This window comes from Aquarana catesbeiana, linkage group LG12 (assembly GCF_042186555.1).
Source record: "Aquarana catesbeiana isolate 2022-GZ linkage group LG12, ASM4218655v1, whole genome shotgun sequence".
Classification (NCBI taxonomy): domain Eukaryota; kingdom Metazoa; phylum Chordata; class Amphibia; order Anura; family Ranidae; genus Aquarana; species Aquarana catesbeiana.
In genome coordinates, this window is record NC_133335.1 from 17,001,716 (window position 1) to 17,028,674 (window position 26,959).

Below are 26,959 nucleotides of genomic sequence, written 5' to 3' on the forward strand. Positions count from 1 at the left end.
TAGGCTTAAACAGTATCGTAAACTTCGCTAAACATCATCATCCCTCCTCCCCCACCCTCTGAAGTCCCACCCTCAACCCCCCCCCCACCCTTCCTTCCAAACAGCATCAGTAACACTACTCAACAAGTTGTACTGTGTATAAATGGAAAAGGCAAGGATGAAAGAAAAAGATTATACAAAAAAAAAAAAATATACAAAAATGACTGCCCTGGGGCAGACACAGACTTTCCGCCGCCACTTTCAAACAAAGCACCAATTAGCCATGGCAAGATGTAGGCTCCACGGGCCAAAAAAATTGAAGGAGGAGGCGACGGCGTATATTATCACAAAGAGTAAGCTGCGCTTCCCAGGCACCGTGTGGTTGAAATGCTGGTGGAGGCTTTGTATTTTGTAGGATCCCGCGGGAAGTTCGTATCAGCGCTACCGGCAAACATAGAGACCAAGGTCCGACAGGTATCAAAAAATAGCCAGGGAAGGGGGAAAAAGTTGTAAGGGAAAAAAAAAATTGAAAAAAAATTGAGAGAGAAAAAAAAAAATTTGTAAAAAAAAAAAAAAAAAAAAAAAAAAAGACAGGGAAGAAACGGATGCTGTTGGCCTACCCTGAGCAAATGGAGAGAAAGCTGCTTTTTCCTAATCTTAAGAGACGTACGGTAATGACAATGAAGCATCTGTAACAGTAACGTATGGAGGCACAGCCCACAAGCTCGAGTCAAAAAATTAAAAAACAAAAGAAAAACATTCTATACAATCTCTCTGCTGCTGCTTCCACCCCATAGTCTAAACTTATAATAATAATTATTATCATGATACAAACCCACTTTTACAGAAAAAGAAAATAAAAAATACATTCCTTTGACACAATCTTTTTTGTTTTAACCTTTCAGCGGGGGCGTAATGGGGAGTGAGTCCAATAGAAAAGGAGAATGATTTTGGTTACAAAGAAAAAAAAAAAAAACGTATCAAGCTAGTATATCGCTTGTGACACCAGTAAAACATAGCAACACAAAGTAACAAGGTTTCTTAATAAAAAAGAAAAAAAAGAGGAGAAAAAAAATACCTGGTCGAAGAAAAAAAAACAACAATGTGTTGTAATACCACTATTTTATTAAAAAAAAAATATTTGGCATTATTTGTTATTTTTTTATTTTTTACTCCTGAATAGTTTGCAGCCCTGAGATGTGGTGATTTCCTCTGTGGGATTGCAGGGCTCTTCGACACCCCATAATGCATTGAGACGCATGGGCAAAGTTCAGGTTCAGCTCTTCCAGCGCTGCCGCAGTCAAACCGCAGCTTGGCGATTGTTTCGGTGTTTTTTTTTAATTATTTTTTTCCCCTCTCACGATTTTGGTTTTCCAAGTTGCGTCACCCTCACCTCGTACAGCTCGATACCAGGCGGGCGCCCGTTAATGGTACCAGACCCGGTAGCACAGGATGGCGCCGGCGGTCAGCACAGTGAACATACAGATGTTTAGCACCAGGGACCTCCATTCTTGGCTGTCGTTTTTGTCTTCCGCTGGGTTGGGTTTGATCTTGTCGTCTTCGTCGGGTGAGGAGTGGGTCTGGTCCGCCCCGGTGGTTCTCCTACGGATTTCAGTGTCTTGACTAGTACTGGGCAGAGCAAAAAAAAATAAAAATTATTGATGAAGAGCAAGAAAACTGTTAAAGAGAACCTGTACTTACACACACTAACACCAATACTTGCAATGGCTGATGAGGACACCTCTCTTCTGACTCCCCACCCACCACAACGCCGTATGAAATGGATTAATAAGCAGAATAAAAAACGTTATGTGTGATGCAGTCTGTCAACAGAATTAACAAAGCAGTTTCTATTTCTCTGCATCCCCCCATAAGGGCCAGTCTCACACGGGCTTCGGCTTGTATAGGAGCAGTGTGAACAGCAAGCTTTGTTGAAGCTTTTAAAGTATCATTTAGCTCCAGTTTGTAAATGTTGAACACTGATCCTGATGGAAGGGCTGATTGTCACTTTAAGCAAGCTGCTAGCAGGCTTCAGCACTCCTTGCGTGATGATGTCACCAGTAGAAAGAGTGCAACGCATTTCAGACACATTTGCACTCTTCCTACTGGTGACGTCATCACACAAGAAGTGCTGAAGCCTGCTAGCAGCTTGCTTAAAGTGACAATCAGCACTCCCATTACGATCCACGTTCAACATTTACAAACTGGAGCTGAATGGTACTTTGACCACTTGACCTCTGGAAGATTTCATAACCAGGCCATTTTTTTGTGATACGACACTGCGTTACTTTAACTGACAATTGCGCAGTCAGCGACGCTGTACCCAAATAAAATTGATGTCCTTTTTCCCCCACAAATAGAGCTTTATTTTGGTGGCTTTTGATCAGCTCTGGGTTATTTATTTTTTGCGTTATAAACAAAAAAAGATCGACAATTTTGAAAAAAAAAAACAAAAAAAAACAATATTTTTTACTTCCTGCAATAAAACATATCCAATTAAAATTTTAAAAAAAAAATCTAATTTCTTCATAATTTTAGGCCAATATGTATTCTGCTGCATATTTTGGTAATAAAAAAAAAATCCCAATAAGCGTATACTGATTGGTTTGCGCAAAAGTTATAGTGTCTACAAACTATGGGATATATATTGGAATTCTTATTTATTTTTTATAGTACTAGTAATGGTGGCGATCGGCAGCTTATAGCGGGACTGCGTTATTGCGGCGGACAATCCGACACTTTTGGCACTGTGTGGGAACCAGTGACACTAATACAGTGATTAGTGCTAAAAATCTGCACTGTCACTGTACTAATGACACCGACTGGGAAAGGGTTAACATCAGGGGCGATCAAAGGGTTAACTGTGTGCATAGCCAGTGTTTTTGTGTACTATGTGTGCTGCTTCACTAAGGGGTGTGCTTTGCAGGGAAACAAAATCCATCACACCCCATGTCAGGACGGAGCTCTGCATTGCTTACATAGGCAGAGCTCCATTCTGTGTCTCTCCTCGCTGATCAGAGGGTGACGGCGGACATCCATTGGCTGGCACCTGCTGATCGGCTTCTGCTGTGACTAATCACAGCAGAAGTGGAGGGCCCCCTATCTGGAAGTGCAGAATCATGTACATATATACGTGATTCTGCACAGAACAGCTGCCCTTTAGCAGTAAATCTGCTATGGGGTGGTTGGGAAGTGGTTAAACGCTTCAACAAAGCTTGCTGAAAGCTCTGCAAATGCTTTGTCAAAGCTTGCTGTTCACACTGGTCTTATACAGGTTGAAGCCCGGGGAGAGACTGGCCTTACACAGTTTACGACTTGTTGATCCTTCCAGGAAATCAGATTTTTTTTTTCCATTTTCTTTAATAGGGTGACAACACTGCTGTTCTACAGCTAGACTGCTCTGCAGCGTTGTCAGCCTGTGGACAGGATAGTCTCAGGTGGGCATGCCCTTTGTAGACAGGCTTTAAAGTGGGGCTAAACTCTGCAATACTTACCTCTCCTTCAGTGGTCTGAGATCCCTTGTCAATATATTCTACCAGGCTTCATTGGCCGCCCCAGGATGATGTCACTCATACGCATGCACAGGAGTGTTCTTTACATAATTGTTGCCTTTTTATTATTATGTAATTTATTACAATCATGTGCGGATTCCCTATGAGGACCCCTTTATGGTTGTTTTTTTATTTAACTCTAAAAAAATCTTTTTACATGAGGCGATGTGGACTATAATATCTCCGCACGCAGTAAGGGAAGTATTTTCCCACATCCAATATGGCGCTCAGGTACTCGGGACTCAGAACGAGGCTTGGTCCCCTATATATGGTGGTGAGTCACTACGCTGCCCGTTCCCCATTGACGTCTACTGATGACGAAACGCATCTGGCGAAGGCACGTTAGTGACGTCACCATGCGAGCGGAGTAGGAGGACGGGCTCCGTTTTTATGTATGCCGGCCGGCTTTTTACATGCAAAATTTTCGCCTCCTATCTGTAAGTGCAATACTTAAATTTATTAAAATGTTTTTGAATTCATTACACTATGGTCAGTTTTTCTTTTTTCTGGGCAATGTGCTAATTATGTGGATACCGGACGGGAGCGATCGTCACCATCTGATTACGGCTCCTATTGTGTTCATCAGCAAGCTTAAAGGCCTAGGCTGCGCTAAAGCCACCTGTCCTTTAAAGCTTGCCGTCCGGTAAGCATAATCTAGAGCTACGGTGGTCGGGCACTTTATTTGTGGATGCACACTGTGGTGTTATTATGACCTTTCGGATTTGAAGAACATTCATTTGTTTTGATATCAACTGTTTTGGATTTTATTTTTAAGTGCAGCTTTTTCCAATCCATAGCATGCACAGGAGTGCGGTCATCCTGGCCCAGCAGTGTTAGATGTTTTTTTTTTAACTTCAGTAACTGTCATTTTTTGTTGGACAGTTTGGCCTGCATATAAATAAATAATGGTATGTGATTGGTTTGATCAGACGCTTTCTCAGGCCGGTAACACCAAAACCGGAAGTGACAAAATACTCATTGCTTCCAATTTCTTAGGCCATAGAGATGGTTGGAGAAATTCCAGTCCTTGGTTTTCTCTATGGTAAGCTTGAGGAACCACCGGCTGCACAATGGGACGGGAGAGCCTGGAAAGGTGGCGGGGGGTTCTCATTTCCAGCTATTTAGTCACTTAGATCGCTTTTACTTTATTCAGCGTCGCTTTCTGAAAAGATTGTTACTGGGGTCATGACTGTAAATGCAGCCATGGCTCCGGTATAACCGCTGAAATCCGAGGATGTTCGGGCACCTCCTTTTGAGGGAAGTGATTAATCTGTCCATTTACTGTGGCGCATGCGCAGTACAGTGTACAGTTCTGGCCTCCTACGTATGCCAGGAATGGAGCCAGGTGTCCCCCTTCCTGGGTGCCCACCCCCCCCCCCCCCCCCCCCATTCTGTTCTAATTAAATTCTAGACAAAGTTCCAATGCTAACAGACGGTAGACAACACACACCTCCATCACCACCTCCATAGTACATACCTTTCTACCAGGGGCTGTGCAGATAGGTGGGCTCTGCTATCCGGTAGGCTCTCCTCCACCACGCTGACTGCCCGTCTGATCACCTCCTCCACCACTTGCTGCGGGAAGAACTCTGGCTGCTCGATCATTCTGCCGTTCAAGGTCGTCTCCATCATGCGTTTAGGGGGCCGGGGTGGGGGTGGGGTGTGTTCCGGAGGAGGGTCCATGTCCTCGTTGGACAGTTCTTTCCATTGTTCCTGCAGAACAGACAACACTTAGTGAAATCAGTCAAGTTTTTTCGCTAGTGTTCATTAAAGAGACCCTGTCACCAACTTAAAAAAATTGCATATATTGGGGGTCATGGTGCAGAAAGATGATCCGCTCCCTCCCTTGCTCCCTCTTTTCTTCCCTCTCTATCTCCCCACTCTTCCTGATGGTTTTATGTCCCAAGAGTTCTTCTCTCATACAAATATATAAAAGGGTAGTTCCGCGCTATGGACCTTTTGATATGTATCCCAACAGCTGCTGCCTCCACTGAAACAACTACCAAGGTAGATGTCAAAAGTATAGTCTAAGTGGGTGTGGTGCTGCTAGTGGTAATTAGTGCTAGTTTTAGAGGCGCTTTACTGTCGTTTTAGCAGCGTTTTTTTTTTTGCCCGCTAGCGGTGCGCTTTTAACCCCCGCTAGTGGCCAAAGAAAGGATTGTGGAACTTCCAAAGCGCTTTTCAGGTGCTTCGGAAGCGCTGCCCATGCATTCCAATGGGCAGGGGCAGTTTAGAGCTCCCAAAGATGCCGCTTGCAGGACTTTTTGTAATGTCCCGCAAGCGCACTGCCCCAGTGTGAAAGCACCCAGGCTTTCACACTGGGGAGGCATGGGAGGCGGTTTAAAGGCGCTATTTCTATCTCTAATATGCCTAAAAACCACCTTTAGTGTGAATGGGGCCTTAAAAGAGAAGTATGAGTTTTTTTTATCAGAATCATACTTACCTAGGTGGATGCAGCATCAGTCCGATGCTGCATCTGTTCCCCGGGCGCTTCTGCACTGAGAACTGAGCAATCAAACATCGCTGATGGCTCGGTTCTCTCAGCTTCCCTAGCAGAGAGCTGCTGCCTGTCAGTCAGCAGCTCTCTGCTTTGCCCCCTCCCCCCCTGCTCACTGGAGCATTAAGCTGTAGAGGGGGCAGAGCAGCCGTCTCAGGCTCTCAGAGGCTCGCTGAGAGGCTGAGAAGGGCATCAGTCCAGGCACCTGACGGATCCAGACTTTATTGTCGCTGATACGCGGTGCCTGGACTCATTTCTGTGAAGTCCGCTCTCTGCTTAAAACGGGTCACAGGAGTGCAAAACGAATTGCACTCCTGTGATCCATAGGAGAAGCCCAGCCAAACGAGCTTAGTGTCAGGGCTGGGCTCAGCCCTTCCTTCTCTAAGCTGGCTGCTCAGCTGTCAGTTAATTGCCAGCTCCTATCTCTCCACAGTGACTCACCTGTTGATGATATCCTGCTCGTCAGTCCTGCCTACTTAAGCCTTCCAGCCCAGATGATCTCTGCCTTCGCCTTGGTCACATCTCTAGAGATGCTCTCCTGTGTTCCTGTTAAAGACTTGCTTGGCTAACATTGCTTCTGGCTCCAGATCCTGCTTGCTGTTCTACTACGCTCATCTCTGGCTCCCTGACATTTTGGCTTGTCTGACTATCTGTTCTGGTTCCTGAACTCTGGCTATGTTTTGACTACGGTTAATCTCTTTACCTTTTTTATTATTAGTAAACAAATTTGATTTAAATGTACTTCTGTCTCAGTCTGATTCATGGTTTCTGACACTTAGGCTGGACTTCTACTTTAAACAAGTAAAGTTTGTGCACTTACATGGATGAAGATAATAACAAGCGATTGGTATATACAATCACCAGGAAGTCTGGGACGCCGTGCGTTCCACGGACCCGAAAACCGGAAGTGGTGCAATGACGCTGTAGCTCTGCCTTACGTGTTTCGTCACTGAGACGTCATTAGAAGCAGCGTCATTTTGCTACACCGTCCGGCTTTTGTTAAATGTGGCATCCTAGCAACCCAGGGACACATGACTGGCGGCCAGCTTAGGTGAGGTTCCGCTGGACATTTCTATGTGGTGTGTAATCATGTCATTAATTTTAACCCCTGAATAAGATCCACCCCGTGCTCCATGGTAACCAAATCCGTGCAAGTCTGTATGAACCCCGAGACAATACAGACTTGCACCAGACTTGTCTAGCAGAACCTCACCTAAGATGGCCACCGGTCACGTCTCCCTGGGTTGCTAGGATACCGCATCTAATAAAAACCAGACAGTGTAGCAAGATGGCGCTGCTTCTGATGATGTCTCAGTGACAAAATGCGTAAGCCGGAGCTACAGTGTCATTCCACCACTTCCGGTTTCGGGTCTGTGGAACGCACCGCGTTTTATTATCTTTGCATATGCATGAGAGTACTGGGGCAGTGAAAACTAAGGAGAAAGGAGATACAGACATCCACTTGGCTTAGGATCTGCTTGCAGCCATTGGTGCTATAAATGCTGTTTACCCCCTGGTGGGGAGAGTTTTCCGGTGACTGCAGCAAGATAGGGGGGAGCACGAGTGGAGACACTGACACACCGCATGGTTTTGTGATCCTTTTGCAGCACTATAAATTTATCTTCTCTCATATGTTTTTCATTGTACAACTCAAAACTCAATAAAATGACATTGAACTAAATATTGCAGGTAAAAGCACAGAAAAAGTATTTTAAATGCTTAATATAAATGTCTTGCTATTCACTTGCAATGTGCTTTTGAACTTGCTAGAAAATGTGACCCCTCCCTCCTTATATGTCATAGCCCTCTCCTGTTCTGGGAGTGCTTAAGTACTGTCTGTGCTGGCCCAGCTCCTTAGCCCCTCCTCTTACTACATTATGTAGCAGCTGGGGGAGGAGCAAAGAGGAATACCATGGATCACATGTGTCAAACACAAGGCCCGCCAGGCCATTTCCTGTGCCTCTCGCACCCTGGGCTTCTTTTCAGTCAAAACATGGCAGTACTCTCTTCCACCCCCCTCCAGTTCTCACCTCAACTCCCCACTGTCACTTTGAGACACAAAAGCCTTTTGTGTTTACAAGGACAGCTTTACTCTTGGCGGCTCACGGCTCTCACAGACGCCTACCTGCCCTGTACGCACTCACGGCGGGGAGAGATGCCGACCAGTGATCTCCCTGCAAGTGAGAGAGAGGCAGAGCCGCCTACATTGCTGAAAGGTACTAGAGCTGGGCTAGGTAGGTGAGATGCAAAGAAGCTTTTGGAGAAGTGAGATGAGGGCTGTGGAGGGAGTGGTGCAGAGGTCAGAGCTAAGGAGGAGGTGTGGAAGTGAGATGTGGACAGCCTGTGAAAGAGAACTGAACCCTGTGCATAGCACGCCCTTAAACCCTGAACTGTGTATGTAGCACACTCCTCAATATGCATTCTGTACACTGTGCACCCCTGAACTGTGCACACTATATGTAATGCACTCTATATGTAGCGCTCCCCTAAACCCTGCACTCTTCAGTAGTATGCAGTGTTCACTCTGCACGTAATGCACTCTTGAACTATGCACTCTATATGTAGCGTTCCCCTAACCCTGCACTCTGAACACTGCACTCTGTATGTAGCGCTCCCCTAAACCCTGCACTCTGTATGTAGCGCTCCCCTAAACCCTGCATTCTGAATGCTGAATATTCCTGAACCCCGCACTCTGTACATAGTGCTCCCTTAAACCCTGGACTCTGTATGTAGCGCTCCCCTAAACCCTGCACTCTGAACACCGCATACTCCTGAACTCTGCACTTAGTGCACTCTGTACACATATAGTCTTACAGATACAACCGGCCCTTTCAGGGCAACCATAATGCTGATGCGGCCCTCGATGAAACTGAGTTTGACACCCCTGCTATAGATTGTCATTTGAGTGACAGCTTTGGGTCTGCTGATATCACATCCAAGATGGCAGCGCCCAGCACCAGTCTCAGGGCTTTTGGATGTTTACACAGGGGAGGTGTTTTAAAGATAAATAACACAAATAAAATATGTTAATTACAATTATATACTTATGGGAAGATTTCAGTTCAAATGAATGATCTAGCGACAGGGTCTCCTGAAATTTGAATTCTGGGTAAACTGCTAATGTACACCTATAAAAACGCACCTGTACTGAAGAATCTCCCATGATGAATTTGGCCCCCTCGATGACGGCCAGGTAAGAAAATCGCAGCTGGTCTGCCGTCTGGATGAGACCCATTCGGTATTTCCTCATCTCTAAGAGAACCTGTTTTATGTACACTGAGGAGGGGTCTTTCCGCTTGTCCATCTGTGTGAAAGACGGGGTAATGTTAGAAATCAGAGCACAGCGCACCCAGCTGGACACAAATATACAGAAGGGTCTTTCCATAATAGAGCTTCAGACAGAAAATATATCAGAAAACATTTTTAAAATTCAACTGGCTAAAAACACGCAACATCTGCACACTGCGATTCTCCCTGAGATTAGTTACTTATAACACACAGGGTTCAATTCACAAAGTTTTAGCACAAGGAGAGGGGACTTTCTTTTAGCCATGCGACTGCAATTTTCAAATCTTATTGGACAACAGCAAAAAAAAATAACAGTCACGGTTTTGAAAATTAGTATCTCTATCCTGGTATGCTTGCTTTCTGAACTGAGCCCTGTATTGGTGAACACTTCCATATCACAGCAAAGTAAATAGCTAGCAAAACTTGTTTTACCTCCTTTTACTCCTATGTGTGTGTTTGCGTTTGCACGTGAGCACAGGTGTCGGCGGTGCTTAATTTAAAAAAAAAATTTATTATTTATTTTATTTTAATTTGTACCTTTATTTATTTTTTTTAACAACTTTATTGCTATAACAATGGGTGAACAAAATCCCTTGTGATAGCATGGGCCACAATAGGTCCTCTTCATGGAGAGATCTAGGGTCTTTTAGTTCCCTTCACTGACCTCCAAAGCATGTATTCAAACAGACATCGGTTTCATCATACACCGTACAAGCCGATAACGGCTTGTCAACAAACAAACTGAAACCACAATTGACAAAATCCTTGTTGGTTTCTGACGTCACAGAGGGACAGAAGCGGTCGCATCCTTACCGGACTCCCTGATTGGACGAGGGAGCCTGGTAAAGGTGGCGACAACGGCAGAAAGGGGGGAGGGGGGGCAGGGGACCCCCTTCTGCCACCTGCAGAGATGAGTGGGCATTAGGTATGAATTGCCTGTCTTTGCTGCTACAAAACCCTCCTCTCATCTGGCAAGGCTTTCCACAAGATTTTGGAAGATGTCTGTGGGATATTGTGAGGTCAGGTATTGATGTTGGATGAGAAGACCTGGCTTACAAATGACATTCCAATTAATCCCAAAGATGGTTAGTAGGGTTGATGTCAGGGCTCAGGGCTAACAGCTTGAATTTTGGAATGGGGTGCCCAACAATGCTTTGGTGTCTATAAACTTTATGTCAAGAGAAACATGAAAAAGAGATAAGAGCACCACCTGCCGACTCTAATATTAATATGCAATATTTACTATTTCATTTTTTGTTTGTTTAGTCATTTGTAAAAAAAATACTGCACATTCCATGTATATGAGGCGCTGACAAGGTGACACTCACCAGCAGTAAACAGGTGTCAGCCAGACAGAAGGTCCCCGATCGGCCGATGCCGGCACTGCAGTGCACCACTATAGGCCCATGTTCGGGGTTCAGGCACCCCGACTCTCGCACCTTGAAGAGGAAATTGAGGAATGATGCTGGAGACTCAGGAACGCCAAAGTCAGGCCATGTGGTGTAATGGAAGTGCAGAATCTCTCGGGTCTCTTGTGTCTGCAGAACGAAAATAGGAAATTGGCACCATTTTAAAGCCAGAAACACCCTTTAAATCAGTAAATACCACCAATATACATTTATCTTTTATTTTTTCTTGTAACGTGTGTGAGGAGCCAACGAGCAGTTCAAAAATTGACACCCATCCAAATTAAGGGCCTTTGTCACCCCTTCCTGTCGTAGGGACAGGAAACAGGCTATGATCAGATCAAGCAAGGCTCACTACTCTTGACAATCCAATCATTTTTTCTCCTGGGTTATACTTGCTGTGACAGCCTGAGGATGGGGTGCAGCCAAACAAACATAACTGGCAGTAAAGGCGGCACCACAAAAATGGCAGTTATCTTCAACAATGCATTGCATATTAGCAGATTATGACAGACTTACCTGAAAACAAAGCCCTCCAGCGGTGACAACTTCCATCTTCAACTGGTCTACCTTCCGGGTCGGCGGACTTTGGCGATATGAATGGTCGAGCTGGCAATGATGTCATCCCACGCATGCGAGGGGGGTTATGGTTTAAGGCATAGCTCTGAAGGAGCAACACGGGTATGCTGTTTCTTTGGCGCCAGTGACGTCACCGGTTGCATCTAAAGTAAATATCTCCTAAGCAGTGAACCTTTAGGAGCTATTACCTGCATCTATAGGAAAGCCTTATTATAGGCTTACCTATAGGTAAAAATTATACAAGGGAGTTTAAACCCACTACTTTAGGGCGTATAATCTCCTTTACAGAAAGTGGAATCTTTCTTTCAGTGTCCCAACCAAATCCCCCTATGTGCTCCCTGGTTTCCTTTCTGAGCACACCTTACCCTCCTCAGTGCCCCCTTGTCCCTCAACCTTCCCAAGTGCCACCCCGCCGCCCTGAGTTCCCACTCAGTATCCCTTATTTACATCTATGTTCCTTACCCCCCCCCAGTGCCATGCTATCCCCTTTAGTGGTCCCCTAATCCCTCTCAATGCCCCCCAATTCTCTCAGTGCCCCCAATTCCATTCAACGTCCTTCAAATTTCACCTCAGCGTCCAGTAATGTATTTAAATGTGTCTCAATTTCCCCCCAGTAATAAAATATAAGTGTTAAAGTTAAGGTGCATTAGCAATACACACAGCAGTGTAACATCTTTAGTGCTTCATATTTTGTGCTGTGGTTTCTTCTGTTGGCTCCTTCATCGATACTGTGTCCTGTAGTGATGTAGCGGTAGACTGTAGACCCCACAGGGCTCAGAGGGGGACCAGACATCTGAAGCACTCGAAAGTAATGCATGCAGAAGATTATTCAGGCAGCGACAGCTCTGCAACAGACTGAAAATTGGCAGCAGGACAGATATTATTTGTGTCCTTTTACAGCCACTGCTTTGTTCAATTTTTTTTTACCTGGGAATGACAGGGTCACTTTAAGACTAACATGTATAAACCCTCAAATTACTAGTCTATCTGTAAAATAAATGACACTTTCTGGAAAATGTTTGCCATTGGTCATAGCAGAAAGATGGACAGCAGGGGTTAGTAATATTAAGCGTGGGCTACTCACACCAAGGCTCTCCAGCTCCAGCACACGGATTGTATAATAGGATTTGATGTCTTCGGAAAGGAGGGTCAGTTTCAAGTTTGCATCCTCAAACACCATTGGGCTGTCCTCTTTTTTCGGCCAGTACTGTGCGCACTTGATCTGCGGGGTACAAATGCAACATTTAGCCAAGAGAACATTTGTGAGGTCAGGTACTGATGCTGGAAAATAGGACCTGGTTTACAATCGGTATCCAATTCCTCTCAAAGAGTTCAGGAGTGTTGAGGTCAGGACTCTTTGTAGGACCATGGAGTCATCCACAGCAAAGTGGGCAAACCATATCTTTATGGAGCTGGCTTTGTACTCAGGGGCACAGTTCCAGTGCTGGAACAGAATAGGGGCCTTCCCCAAACTGTAACCACAATTAGAAGCACACGATTGTCTAAAACTCCTTTCTACACTCTAGCATTAATAGTACCCTTCATTGGAAATACCTCAGTCATTTGAAGAGGGGGGTCCACATACTTTGAGCCATATACGTTGGTATGGTGGTCAGCAGTCCACATACTGTAGGGCATATAGGTTGGTGTGGTGGTCAGGAGTCAACATACTTTGGGCCATATAGGTTGGTGTGGTGGTCAGCAGTCTACATACTTTGGGCCATACAGGCTGGTGTGGTGTTCAGGAGTCCACAATATTTGGGGTGTAAAGATTGGTGTGGTGGTCAGGAGTCCACATAATTTGGGCCATATAGGTTGGTGTGGTGGTCAGGAGTTTGCATAATTTGGGCCCTATGGGTTGGTGTGGTGGTCAGGAATCTGCATAATTTGGGCCATATAGGTTGGTGTGGTGTTCAGGAGTCCACAATATTTGGGGTGTATAGATTGGTGTGGTGGTCAGGACTCCACATACTGTAGGCAAAATAGGTTGGTGTGGTAGTCATGAGTCCACCTACTTTGGGCCATATAGACTGGTGTGGTGGTCAGGAGTCCACATACTTTTGGGCCTATATGGGTGGTGTGGTGGTCACATACTTTGGACCATTTAAGGTTGGTGTGGTGGTCTGGAGTTCACACACTTTGGGCCATATAGATTAGTGTAGTGGTCCAAAATCCACATACTTTGGGCCATATAGGTTGCTGTAGTGGTCAGATGTACACATACTTGGGGCCTATATGGGTTAGTGTGGTGGTGAGTTCACATACTTTGGGCCATATAGATTGGTGTGGTGGTCAGGAGTCCATATACTTTGAGCCATTGATGCTGGTGTAGTGGTCAGAAGTCCACATACTTTGGGCCATATAGGTTGATGTGGTGGTTAGGAGTCTACATACTTTGGGCCATTTAGACTGGTGTAGTGGTCAGGAGTCTACATACTTTGGGCCATATAGGTTGGTGTGGTGGTCAGGATTCCACATACTTTGGGCCATATAGATTGGTGTAGTGGTCCAGAATCCACATACTTTGGGCCATATAGGTTGCTGTGGTGGTAAGATGTACACATATTTGGGACCTATATGGGTGGTGTGGTGGTGAGGAGTCCACATACTTTGGGCCATATAGATTGGTGTTGTGGTCAGCTGACCACATACTTTGGGCCATATGGTTTATATATTGTACAAACATACACACTGCTATCTAGCACATCTCCTGGCAATACACAGAAGATGAATCTCAGACTAATGACAGTCAGGAAATGCATACGAGTCACTGCAGCTTTTCCTCAAAGATTTCTGGAATTCCTGACTGTACAGGATGGAGCTCCATTCTGGCTAGTCTATATCTATTTCCTGCAGTCTCCCCAAAGACAGTCAGAATTGGTCCCGTCTCATTTCTATGTCTCTATTTTCCACCTTTCCTATGCACAGCAGCACTGTGCCATTGTAGGCACCCAATGGAGAATCGAGACACTCTATTCTAAGCAACAAAATAGCAATTTCATGAATAATTAATTTCTGCAAATTTACGATTTATAAATATTAACAGTAAAACCCCAAAAAAACAGAAAAAGGTTTTTAATAAGAGCGTGTTCTACTTTTTGGCTGCAGAATAAAGCCAACCGTCCCTTTGGAAATGAGACAATATTGTATAGGTGACAAACAATGGTGGTCAAACTGCAGGAGCATTTCAGGGATTCTCCACCCTGTAGCACCTGCAATGGCTGTCTTGGGGGTGTCGATCCAGCCAATAAATCATAGACGGTAATACCGCACCACAAAGCACAGCCTTAATAGTCTCCACCAGGCCTTGGCCTGGTCAAAGCTTGTCTCTGTGGCTGAGCATCCCATGGTTCATCTGTAAGGGAATATATAAAAATACACAACAGTTTATACTCACTGATCCCTTCTCAATGACTCGGTTCAGCATGACGACCCCGCTGCTTTTCTGTTCCCACACCATCTCCCAGAAGTGACCACACGTAGATGGAAGTGGACCCTGCCAGGGACAGCAAGACTTTGTTATCCGACAGATCATCACCAAGACATTAGGCTGCCCTTTGGATGCTAAAGGGCAACAGCAATGCAAAGAATGAATCCTATTCAGTCACTCGCTAGGTAGTTAAACCAGGTTAAGTTTGGCAGCCCTGGAACCTGAACTATAAAAAAAAACAAATCAGCAACAATCAAATTCCTATCTTGATTGGATCCCTTTAACAAAGAAAAAACATTCCCAGTAAACACAGTATTTTCTGTACACTGATGCAAAACAATGGAACTGGAAGTGATGGGCTCTGCTAGTGTTGGGTTCATTTACAGTTGGAGAAGATGGTGTCTCCCAAATCCCCCTTAGTGTTCCAAATTTTCTCAAAGTGCCCCCCAAGTGCCCCCTCAGTATGCCCCAATCAGCCCTTACTATTCCCAAATCCCCCTGTCAGCCAACCTACCTTAGTGCCATCCTATCCCCCTGTTCTCCCAAATTTCTCAGTGTCCCCTAACTTCCCTCAGTGTTCAAATTCCCCCAAATTTCCCTTCACTGCTCTCTCATTACCCTTGGGGGCCACAATTCCACTTAATGTCCTTCAATCCACCCGCCCCCCCCAATTCATTTCAATGCTCCCCAGTTCTGCTCAGTGTACCTAATTCCTTTCAGTGGTCTCCAATTCTCCTCAGTGCATCCCAATTCCACTCGAGGTCTACTAATTTCTCTAATGCCCCGTACACACGGTCGGACATTGATCGGATATTCCGACAACAAAATCCATGGATTTTTTTCCGACGGATGTTGGCTCAAACTTGTCTTGCATACACACGGTCACACAAACTTGTCAGGAAAATCCGATCATTCTGAACGCGGTGACGTAAAACGCGTACGTCGGGACCATAAACGAGGCAGTAGCCAATAGCTTTCGTCTCTTAATTTATTCTGAGCATGCGTGGCACTTTGTGCGTCGGATTTGTGTACACACGATCGGAATTTCCGACAACGAATTTTGTTGTCGGAAAATTTTATAGCCTGCTCTCAAATTTTGTGTGTTGGAAAATCCGATGGAAAATGTGTGATGGAGCCCACACATGTTCGGAATTTCCGACAACAAGGTCCTATCACACATTTTCCGTCAGAAAATCCGACCGTGTGTACAGGGCATTAGAGTGTCCCAATCCCCCAAATTAAAAAAAAAAAATTGATTGTAAACCCTTATTTTTTTTAAAATAACAAACATGTCATACTTACCTGCTCTGTGTAATGGTTTTGCACAGAGCAGCCCCGATACGCCTCTTCTCGGGTCCCCCGATGGAGCTCCTGGCTCTGTGTGGGCTCGCTCCCAAGCCAGCTCTATGTGTCCATAGACACACAGAGCGTGGCTCGGCCCTGGCCCCTGCTCCCTCCTCACTGGCTGTGATTGACATGGGCTCTCGCTGCTGTGTCTGAGCCTATGAGGAGGGAGTGAGCCAAGAGAGATACTGCACTCATGCACATCACCTGATCGAGTTTGGGCTCAGGTAAGTATAAGGAGTGGGAGCTGCACTAGGAAGGCTTTTTACTTTATTGCAGACAAAGCATTAGGATAAATAACCTTCAGCCTTTAGGCCTGGTTAACACCTAAGCATTTTTTTTGCGTATTAAGTTTTGCAGAAACACACTACAGTCCATTTAACATGGTTTCCTATGGATGTAGTTCACATGGATCGAAAACGTGTATTGCAAAACGCAAAATTCACCTGGAATATTCAAACTGCAACCTGCATAGGTGTGAATCAGGCCTTAGAAGCACTTAAAAGTGCACAATAGTAAGACACACAGCAGTGTATGTCTACTTTAAAGAGGAGCTCCAGGCTCCCTTCCAACAAAAATGAAAAGTCTGCAACTACAAATATTGTATCAAGACAAGGAAAATGGGGCGCCTCTGAGTATGTATCAATAAACATTTATTATAAAAAATAATATCCACTCACATGGAAGATAGCATATCTGCATTCAGGCATGTCTCTGGATGAGAGGAGAGGGACTGCAAGCTTCAGCATGTCCACAAACTTTTACTTGTAAACAAATATTGTATCTGCTGACTTTTATTATTAGGGTATTTACCTGTCCATGCATCCTGCGGTTTCCTCACCTGAGCCGATTCTTCAATCAGATATCGGGTGCTGACACAGCCATCCTGACTAAGGGAAACCTGCAGTAACGCCTTGCGGCTTCACAGCTGGTATCCTACTGCACATGTGCGCTGCGCTTTGTGCGCTTCTGCAACCTGTGAAGTATCCCAGAAGGCTGTCAAAGAAGGAGGCGGGGGCGAACTTCCGGCTCAATTCACCACATGAACTGTCAAAACCAGGTACTCCCCCCCAAAAGGTGCCCAATGTGGCAGCAGGGGCGGGGGGGGGGAGGCAGACAAGCAGAGATTCCCTTTTTGGGCAGAGCTCTGGTTTAAGTTTGAAAGATGATGGCTCTTTAGTGTCTCTAATATATTCCATCACAGCAAAATGTCAGACTTAGTACAGGAACTACAATTCCCAGCATGCCCTGAAAACCTTGACACAATCAGACATGCAGCATCTCAGAAAGGGAGATCGTTTTTTTTTTTTTTTTTTTTTTAGTTTGTAAAAGAAAAAAAAACACATTCTATGGAAACCTCCTCTGGGAAATAGAGATTCTTAATACATTCCCCAACAGCAGCTGCTGAGTTCGAACTTTGTTCTCTACCTCTTCAGCGTCAGACACTTTCAGGTATGTTAGATTCCTGGTCTCCTGCCAGCCCACAAGCCTCTACGGTATCCACAAGCATATAGAACCACAACAAGCAGTGGAGAATGCGGGCATGCAACACTCAATGAAGGGTCAGATGCTGCAGAATCAGCTGTGGGTCTTAAAGACAGGGAAGTTCAGACACTCCACGTCACAGAGATATAAGGAATAATGATCATCTTTGTGAGGAGCGTGGGTGGTTCTTCTTCTTATTTTTTTTAAGCAACAAAGTAGCTTTAAAGGGAGACCTATCAAGACAGGAACACGGGTACTGCTGCTATTGACTTGGAGTAAGGTGACACCATCAATGATTCCATCTTCTAAAATGACACCTTCACCAAAAACAACTCCCATGTATTGTAGCTGGTTACATTAATACAGTGTGACCCCCATTTTCCAATCATGAAGATTGTTAAAGCTGAAATCTATGCAGATATAACAGATACCAATTAGTATAGCTCCATAATCATATATATATAAAGGCAAGCAATGTAAGCACCTAAATTTGACCAGTTATGAGCCTCATGCAATCATGGTACAGCAGGGCTGGAGCAAGAGAGGAAAAAGCAGCACATGTAGCCAATCAATTCAAGTCCTGTCAATAAAAATTCTGGTTCGGAGGAAAGAGCAAAGTGATAGAGAGCCCATCTTTGTGCTGCTTCTCCTTTCACTGTCCAGTCACTGGCTGGGAGGCTGGTCCAGGGTGACCTAGGCTCAGTGGAAATGGGTTGAATGATGTTGACCATCAGACTGAGGACATCTAGAGGCAGAAAGAAGTACGGTAGGGGAAATATTACAGTAAAAGCTTTTGTTATTTTATTTAATGATCTATTCCTTGTTAATTTTTTTATTTGTGGCTGCAGTTGTGCTTTAAAGCAGAACTAAACCCATCGATTTAACAGTTTAAAAAAAGCAGTTACAGTGCTGGGAATTTATCCACCACAGTCATAGCTGATCACATGTGCAGCACTATGGCAGTTGAAGATCAGAGGCCAAGATGGCAGCTTCCTTGGCCCGAAAACGATAGGAGGGTTTACTTCCACTTTAATACATTTATAAATGATGTATAGGCAGTGCTACCTACCTGTGTCAGTATATAGCTGCGCTGAGCTTCTTCCATCTTGATCAAACTGGCGTTAATGTAATCATTGTCTTCTCTGTGTAGCTTAATCCGGCTGTGGTCAACTGTGGGACAAACAATAAACATAATTAAATTCGATAAACACACCAGTCATGGGAGACAACATCTCTATTGGTTGTGATGACAACTGTCACTAAGACAGTAAAAAACATATTACAGTGGTCACCGGGAGAGGAAGTGAGGGGAAATATTCCAATGGGGACACCTAAGGCCTCTTTCACACGGATGATCCGTATGTCCGTTTTTCATCCATCCGTTTTCGGATGAAAAACGGACATACAGTCATCCCTATGGAGCGTCGGATGTCAGCGGTGACATGTCCGCTGACATCCGACCCCGCTCCGATCCGAAAAGTGTAACGGAGGAAAAACCTACTTTTCCCTCCGTTTTCGGATCGGATCGGATGACGACGGACACTACGGACCGTCATCATCCGATCCCCCCATAGGGGAGAGCGGCGCTCTGACAGGTCCGTCGCTGCACAGCGTGCAGCGATGCACCTGTCATCTTCCTGCTCAGCGGGGATCGGCGGAGCGATCCCCGCTGAGCCAGCGTGTGTTCACGGGGCGGATCATGACTGATCTGCCCCGTGTGAAAGAGGCCTTAGTGACAAGCGTCCTCTAACCAATGAGTAATGAAAACTGACAATTAGGATCTGGTTAAGACTGCTCTTACCCTTTAAAGTAAATGTACACCCAATCGATGAAACCCCAAATAATCTTTTACATGTTAATGTAACTTCAAAAGTAATTTTCATTATTTTTAAATCTGCATCTTTTTTGTACAGTTGGCTGAATTGGGTGCAGGGACGCACAGGATGCCTTTGCTCCCATTGCGCTCTTGCCACGTGCGTTCCTGTCCCTTTAATCACTTGTTGATCGCCCTATAGCACTTTTACTGCTACAGGGCGGCAGCTGTGCGCAGGATCACGTATATATGATATACAGTCAGGTCCATAAATATTGGGACATAGACACAATTGTAATCTTTTTGGCTCTATACACCACCACAATGGATCTGAAATGAAACGAACAGGATGTGCTTTAACTGCAGACTTTCCGCTTTAATCTAAGGGTATTTACATCCAAAGCAGGTGAACGGTGTAGGAATTACAACAGTTTGTATATGTGCCTCCCACTTTTTAAGGGACCAAAAGTAATGGGACAGATTAACAATCATCCATCAAACTTTCACTTTTTAATACTTCGTTGCAAATCCTTTGCAGTCAATTACAGCCTGAAGTCTGGAACGCATAGACATCACCAGACGCTGGGTTTCATCCCTGGTGATGCTCTGCCAGGCCTCTACTGCAACTGTCTTCAGTTCCTGCTTGTTCTTGGGGCATTTTCCCTTCAGTTTTGTCTTCAGCAAGTGAAATGCATGCTCAATCGGATTCAGGTCAGGTGATTGACTTGGCCATTAAATAACATTCCACTTCTTTCCCTTAAAAAAACTCTTTGGTTGCTTTCGCGGTATGCTTCGGCTCCTTGCCAATCTGTACTGTGATGCGCCGTCCAATGAGTTCTGAAGCATTTTGCTGAATATGAGCAGATAATATTGCCCAAAACACTTCAGAATTCATCCTGCTGCTTTTGTCAGCAGTAGGGATGAGCTTCGTGTTCGAGTCGAACCCATGTTCGACTCGAACATCGGCTGTTCGATCGTTCGCCGAATTGCGAACGTTATGGGCCGTTCGCGCTAAATTCGTGTGGCGCGTCACGGCCCATAATTCACTGCGGCATCGCAGTGCATTGCTGGCTGATGATTGGCCAAGCATGCACTATGACCCGCATGCTTGGCCAATCACAGCGCCGTCAGTAGAGAGAGCTGTAATTGGCCAAAGCCAGGGTGGCTTTGGCCAATTATGGCTCAGGGGATTTAGTACACACCCCACACTATATAAGGCCGCCTGCACGGCGGCCCTGTGTAGTGTGTGTTCCGGTGTGCTGAGAGATAGAGAGAGAGAGAGACAGTGTCATTTGATTTGAGTTAGATAGATTAGGCAGAATAGTCAGTTAGCTGCACTTACAGTGTATTGTGTATATATATGCATCCCAGGTGTTGCATATATATATATACACTGTATTCAGTTTAGCTAGATCCGTTCCTGTTATCTTCTATCTAGACTATTTACATTTAATGCAGTGCGTCCTGCTCACAGTGTTCAGCTAGATCCGTTCCTGCTATTTACATTTAGTGCAGTGCGTCCTGCTCACAGTGTTCAGCTAGATCCGTTCCTGTTATCTTCTAGACTATTTACATTTAGTGCAGTGCGTCCTGCTCACAGTGTTCAGCTAGATCCGTTCCTGCAATTTACATTTAGTGCAGTGCGTCCTGCTCACAGTGTTCAGCTAGATCCGTTCCTGCTATTTACATTTAGTGCAGTGCGTCCTGCTCACAGTGTTCAGCTAGATCCGTTCCTGCTATTTACATTTAGTGCAGTGCGTCCTGCTCACAGTGTTCAGCTAGATCCGTTCCTGTTATTTACATTTAGTGCAGTGCGTCCTGCTCACAGTGTTCAGCTAGATCCGTTCCTGCTATTTACATTTAGTGCAGTGCGTCCTGCTCACAGTGTTCAGCTAGACCCGTTCCTGCTATTTACATTTAGTGCAGTGCGTCCTGCTCACAATGTTCAGCTAGATCCGTTCCTGCTATTTACATTTAGTGCAGTGCGTCCTGCTCACAGTGTTCAGCTAGATCCGTTCCTGTTATCTTCTAGACTATTTACATTTAGTGCAGTGCGTCCTGCTCACAGTGTTCAGCTAGATCCGTTCCTGCTATTTACATTTAGTGCAGTGCGTCCTGCTCACAGTGTTCAGCTAGAGCCGTTCCTGCTATTTACATTTAGTGCAGTGCGTCCTGCTCACAGTGTTCAGCTAGATCCGTTCCTGCTATTTACATTTAGTGCAGTGCGTCCTGCTCACAGTGTTCAGCTAGATCCGTTCCTGTTATCTTCTAGACTATTTACATTTAGTGCAGTGCGTCCTGCTCACAGTGTTCAGCTAGATCCGTTCCTGCTATTTACATTTAGTGCAGTGCGTCCTGCTCACAGTGTTCAGCTAGAGCCGTTCCTGCTATTTACATTTAGTGCAGTGCGTCCTGCTCACAGTGTTCAGCTAGATCCGTTCCAGTTATCTTCTAGACTATTTACATTTAGTGCAGTGCGTCCTGCTCACAGTGTTCAGCTAGATCCGTTCCTGTTATCTTCTAGACTATTTACATTTAGTGCAGTGCGTCCTGCTCACAGTGTTCAGCTAGATCCGTTCCTGCTATTTACATTTATTGCAGTGCGTCCTGCTCACAGTGTTCAGATAGATCCATTCCTGTTATCTTCTAGACTATTTACATTTAGTGCAGTGCGTCCTGCTCACAGTGTTCAGCTAGATCCGTTCCTGTTATCTTCTAGACTATTTACATTTAGTGCAGTGCGTCCTGCTCACAGTGTTCAGCTAGATCCGTTCCTGTTATCTTCTAGACTATTTACATTTAGTGCAGTGCGTCCTGCTCACAGTGTTCAGCTAGATCCGTTCCTGTTAAATTCCTACTGACAGGCAGGCTTGTCTGGTTACAGTATATAAAGCTACCTGAAGAAAATTACAGGTGTTCTATTTGATCCTATTAGTACCACGGTCAGGCAGCTAGACTATTTACATTTAGTACAGTGCGTCCTGCTCACAGTGTTCAGCTAGATCCGTTCCTGTTATCTTCCTACTGACAGGCAGGCTTGTCTGGTTACAGTATATAAAGCTACCTGAAGAAAATTACAGGTGTTCTATTTGATCCTATTAGTACCACGGTCAGGCAGCTAGACTATTTACATTTAGTGCAGTGCGTCCTGCTCACAGTGTTCAGCTAGATCCGTTCCTGTTATCTTCCTACTGACAGGCAGGCTTGTCTGGTTACAGTATATAAAGCTACCTGAAGAAAATTACAGGTGTTCTATTTGATCCTATTAGTACCACGGTCAGGCAGCTAGACGATTTACATTTAGTACAGTGCGTCCTGCTCACAGTGTACAGCTAGATCCGTTCCTGTTATCTTCCTACTGACAGGCAGGCTTGTCTGGTTACAGTATACAAAGCTACCTGAAGAAAATTACAGGTGTTCTATTTGATCCTATTAGTACCACGGTCAGGCAGCTAGACTATTTACATTTAGTACAGTGCGTCCTGCTCACAGTGTTCAGCTAGATCCGTTCCTGTTATCTTCCTACTGACAGGCAGGCTTGTCTGGTTACAGTATATAAAGCTACTTGAAGAAAATTACAGGTGTTCTATCCCAGCTTAGTGCAGCTACAGGCCATTAGTATGTCTGGAAGGCCAAGAAGGAGAGGCAGACAGTCACAAGCCAATAAGAGAGGGCAAGCAGGCTCTGTGTCTAGTGCTGGTCGTGGAGACGGTGCATCCTCATCAGCACGTGGCCATGGGACACGCTTGGCCTTTTTTTCGGCAGCTGGCCGTGTTGAGCCGCAACATGCGGAAGACTTGGTCGAGTGGATGACCAAGCTGTCCTCATCCTCCTCATCCTCTCTCACCCATGCCCAGGGTGCTTTGTCTGGCAAAGCAGCGGCCTCTTCCCTCAGCTCAATGTCATCAGTGACTCCTTCCCTAGCTCCACCATGTCCTCATGAGGATTCCCTCGAACTGTTTGACCACAGTGTTGGGTACATGCTCCAGGAGGATGCCCAGCGTTTGGAAGGCTCTGATGACGATACTGAGCTCGATGAAGGCAGTAACATGAGCACGGACAGAGGGGGTGCCCAAGAAGGACAGCAATCTGGCAGTCATGCTCCCCCTGCTGCAGCATACTGCCAGGTTTGCTCCAGTGATGAGGAGGGAGGGGATGATGAGGTCACTGACTCAACATGGGTGCCTGATAGGAGAGAGGAGGAGGAGGAGGAGGAGGAGGAGGAGGAGGAGGCGGCGGCACATCACCAACGAGGCAGGATGCCCTCCAGGGGCCAGCCTAAGGGCAGCACATTGACTGCATCACACCCCAAAGCTCCACATGTGCAGGGCGCTGCAGTCTCTGCGCGTTATTCAAAAAGTTCTTTGGTGTGGGCCTTTTTTGAGACGAGTGCATCAGATCGCACCGCTGCTATTTGCAACATATGTCTCAAGCGTATCTCGCGTGGCCAAAACATCTCCCGCTTGGGTACCACATGCTTGACCAGACATATGTTGACCTGCCATGCAGTTCGTTGGCAAGCGTATCTAAAAGACCCACACCAAAGAACAAAGAGGATCTCTCCTTGCTCCTCATCAGCTGAGATTTCCAACCCCACTAGACCTTCAGTCCTCTCTGAGACCTGCAGTGAGAGGAATGAAGGTGTAGAATTAGGTGTGTCACAGCCAAGTACTTGTGGGCAATCTGCTTTTGGTACACCGACGTCAGATTGTACCAGGCAAATTTCCCTGCCCCAGCTGCTGCACCGCCGAAAGAAGTTTGCTCCCAGCCATCCACATGCCCAGCGGTTGAATGCTAGCTTGGCAAAATTGCTAGCACTTCAACTGCTGCCTTTTCAGTTGGTAGACTCTGCCCCCTTCCGTGAGTTTGTGGAATGTGCGGTTCCTCAGTGGCAGGTACCCAAACGCCACTTTTTCTCACGGAAGGCGATTCCGGCTCTCTACCGGCATGTGGAAGGCAATGTCCATGCCTCGCTGGACAGGGCGGTCAGCGGTAAGGTGCATATTACCGCTGACTCATGGTCCAGCAGGCATGGACAGGGACGTTACCTAAGTTTCACGGCGCATTGGGTGACTCTGCTGGCAGCTGGGAAGGATGCAGGACAAGGTGCAGTAGTGTTGGAGGTTGTTCCGCCACCACGCCTCCAAAATGCTGATTGTGACACACCTCTCTCCTCCACCCCCTCCTCTTCTTCTTCCTCCATGGCCTCTTCCTCGGAACCAGCGGTGCTCTGTAGGCGTTCAAGGGGCTACGCAAGTACGCAGGCCAAAAGATGCCATGCGGTGCTTGAGCTGGGGTGCTTGGGGGACAGGAGCCACACTGGGGCAGAGGTTCTGTCAGCTCTGCAGGGGCAGGTTCAGAGGTGGTTGACGCCACGCCAACTTAAGGCAGGAATGGTGGTTTGCGACAATGGCACCAACCTCCTCTCTGCCCTCCGACAGGGACAAATGACCCATGTGCCCTGTTTGGCTCACGTCCTTAACTTGGTGGTGCAGCGGTTCTTGGGCAGGTACCCGGGCTTACAGGATGTCCTGAGGCAGGCCAGGAAAGTCTGTGTGCATTTCCGCCGGTCATATAATGCCAGTGCTCGGCTGACGGACCTCCAAAAGGAGTTTAACCTGCCCAAGAACCGCCTAATCTGTGACATGCCCACCAGGTGGAACTCAACGTTGGCCATGCTGCAGCGGCTGCACACGCAGCAGAGGGCCATCAATGAGTACCTGTGCGACTATGGCACCAGGACAGGGTCAGGGGAGCTTGGTTTTTTTTCCCCACGCCAGTGGGCCATGATCAGGGATGCATGCACTGTCCTGTCACCATTCGAGGAGGCCACGAGGATGGTGAGCAGTGACAGTGCATGCATCAGTGACACTGTCCCCCTTGTCCACCTGTTGGAGCACACGCTGCGCGGAATAATGGACAGGGCACTTGAGGCAGAACAGAGGCAGGAAGAGGAGGACTTCCTTAGCTCTCAAGGCCCCCTTTATCCAGACAGTGTTCCTGCGTGCCCTCCGATCACACAGGAAGAGGACGAGGAGGAAGAGGAGGAGGAGGAAGATTGTGTCAGTATGGAGGTGGAGCCTGGCACTCAGCATCAGCAGCAGTCTTTAAGGGATCAGTCCCAAGAAACACATGGACTTGTACGTGGCTGGGAGGAGGTGGCTGCGGACCATGTCGTTCTTAGTGACCCAGAGGACTCCGGACCGAATGCCTCAGCAAACCTACGCTGCATGGCCTCCCTGATCCTGCAAAGCCTGCGTAAGGATCCTCGTATTCGTGGTATCAAGGAGAAGGACCAATACTGGCTGGCAACCCTCCTTGATCCACGTTACAAGGGTAAGGTTGCGGACCTTATCTTGCCATCGCAGAGGGAGCAGAGGATGAAACATCTTCGGGAGGCCTTGCAGAAAGGTCTGTGCAACGCGTTCCCAGAGACTGGGAGGTTACAAACTCCTGTTTCTGGACAACGTGTTGCTGAGGCTTCGGTCAGTCAAAGAAGGAGCGGTGGAGAAGGTGGCCGTCTGACCGATGCGTTCAGACAATTTTTTGGTCCGCAGCCCCAAGGTATGATCGGTTCCAGCAACCATCGCCAGCGTCTGTTTTACATGGTGCAGGAATACCTAGGGGCAAGATCAGACTTGGACACCTTTCCCACCGAAAATCCTCTGGGTTACTGGGTCTTGAGGATGGATCACTGGCCAGAGCTTGCACAGTATGCAATTGAGCTACTGGCCTGTCCTGCATCCAGCGTTCTTTCGGAACGCACATTCAGTGCTGCTGGAGGCGTGGTAACCGATCACAGGGTGCGTCTGTCCACCGACTCGGTCGATCGGCTGACCTTCATAAAAATGAATGAGTCTTGGATCACCACCAGCTACCAAGCACCTGATGCTGATGTAACCGAATAATTTTTTTTGAAATCTCAGATCCCTTCAAAGACTGCCTATGCTGATGCTGAGTGACTATCCCTGAGTAATTATCCTCTTCCTCCTCAATCATCACGCTGATAGCTTGTAAGAACATTTTTGGTTCTGGGCGCCACCACCACTGCCTAAGGCACAATTTTTCAGCCCCTGTTTAACAGGGGCGTGTAATTACAATTTTTGATGTAATACTTTGCAGCAGGGCTCGTTCCTGCATTCCAACTAGAGTGTCTGTGAGGGGTTGCAGTGTTGTGGCACCAGCACCAGTGCCTAAGGCCCAATTTTTCTGCCCCTGTCTAACAGGGGCGTGTAATTACAATTTTTGATGCAATACTTTGCAGCAGGGCTCGTTCCTGCGTTCCAACTAGAGTGTCTGTGAGGGGTTGCAGTGTTGTGGCACCAGCACCAGTGCCTAAGGCCCAATTTTTCTGCCCCTGTCTAACAGGGGCGTGTAATTACAATTTTTGAAGCAATACTTTGCAGCAGGGCTCGTTCCTGCGTTCCAACTAGAGTGTCTGTGAGGGGTTGCAGTGTTGTGGCACCAGCACCAGTGCCTAAGGCCTAATTTTTCAGCTCCTGTTCAACAGGGGCATGTAATTACAATTCTTGATCTAATATTTCACAGCAGGGCCCTGTGAGGGCTTACAGTGTTGTGGCCACAGCA

At 46.3% G+C, this 26,959-nt stretch overlaps 1 protein-coding gene across 2 annotated transcripts in view; it reads right to left on the bottom strand.

The window, feature by feature from the left end:
- Positions 1–1,084: 1,084 nt before the first annotated feature.
- The window catches only part of PTPN1 (protein tyrosine phosphatase non-receptor type 1), a 118,044-nt gene continuing 92,169 nt past the window's right edge, over positions 1,085–26,959 (bottom strand). For both annotated transcript variants that reach the window (XM_073607264.1, XM_073607265.1), the window contains exons 3-9: positions 18,629–18,729; positions 14,698–14,796; positions 12,385–12,522; positions 10,644–10,853; positions 9,170–9,331; positions 5,008–5,243; positions 1,085–1,608 (exon numbers count right to left, since the gene is read on the bottom strand). In XM_073607264.1, coding sequence (XP_073463365.1) covers positions 1,404–1,608; positions 5,008–5,243; positions 9,170–9,331; positions 10,644–10,853; positions 12,385–12,522; positions 14,698–14,796; positions 18,629–18,729 — 1,151 coding nt within the window. In that variant the 3' untranslated portion in view covers positions 1,085–1,403. The remainder of the gene's footprint in view (positions 1,609–5,007; positions 5,244–9,169; positions 9,332–10,643; positions 10,854–12,384; positions 12,523–14,697; positions 14,797–18,628; positions 18,730–26,959) is intronic.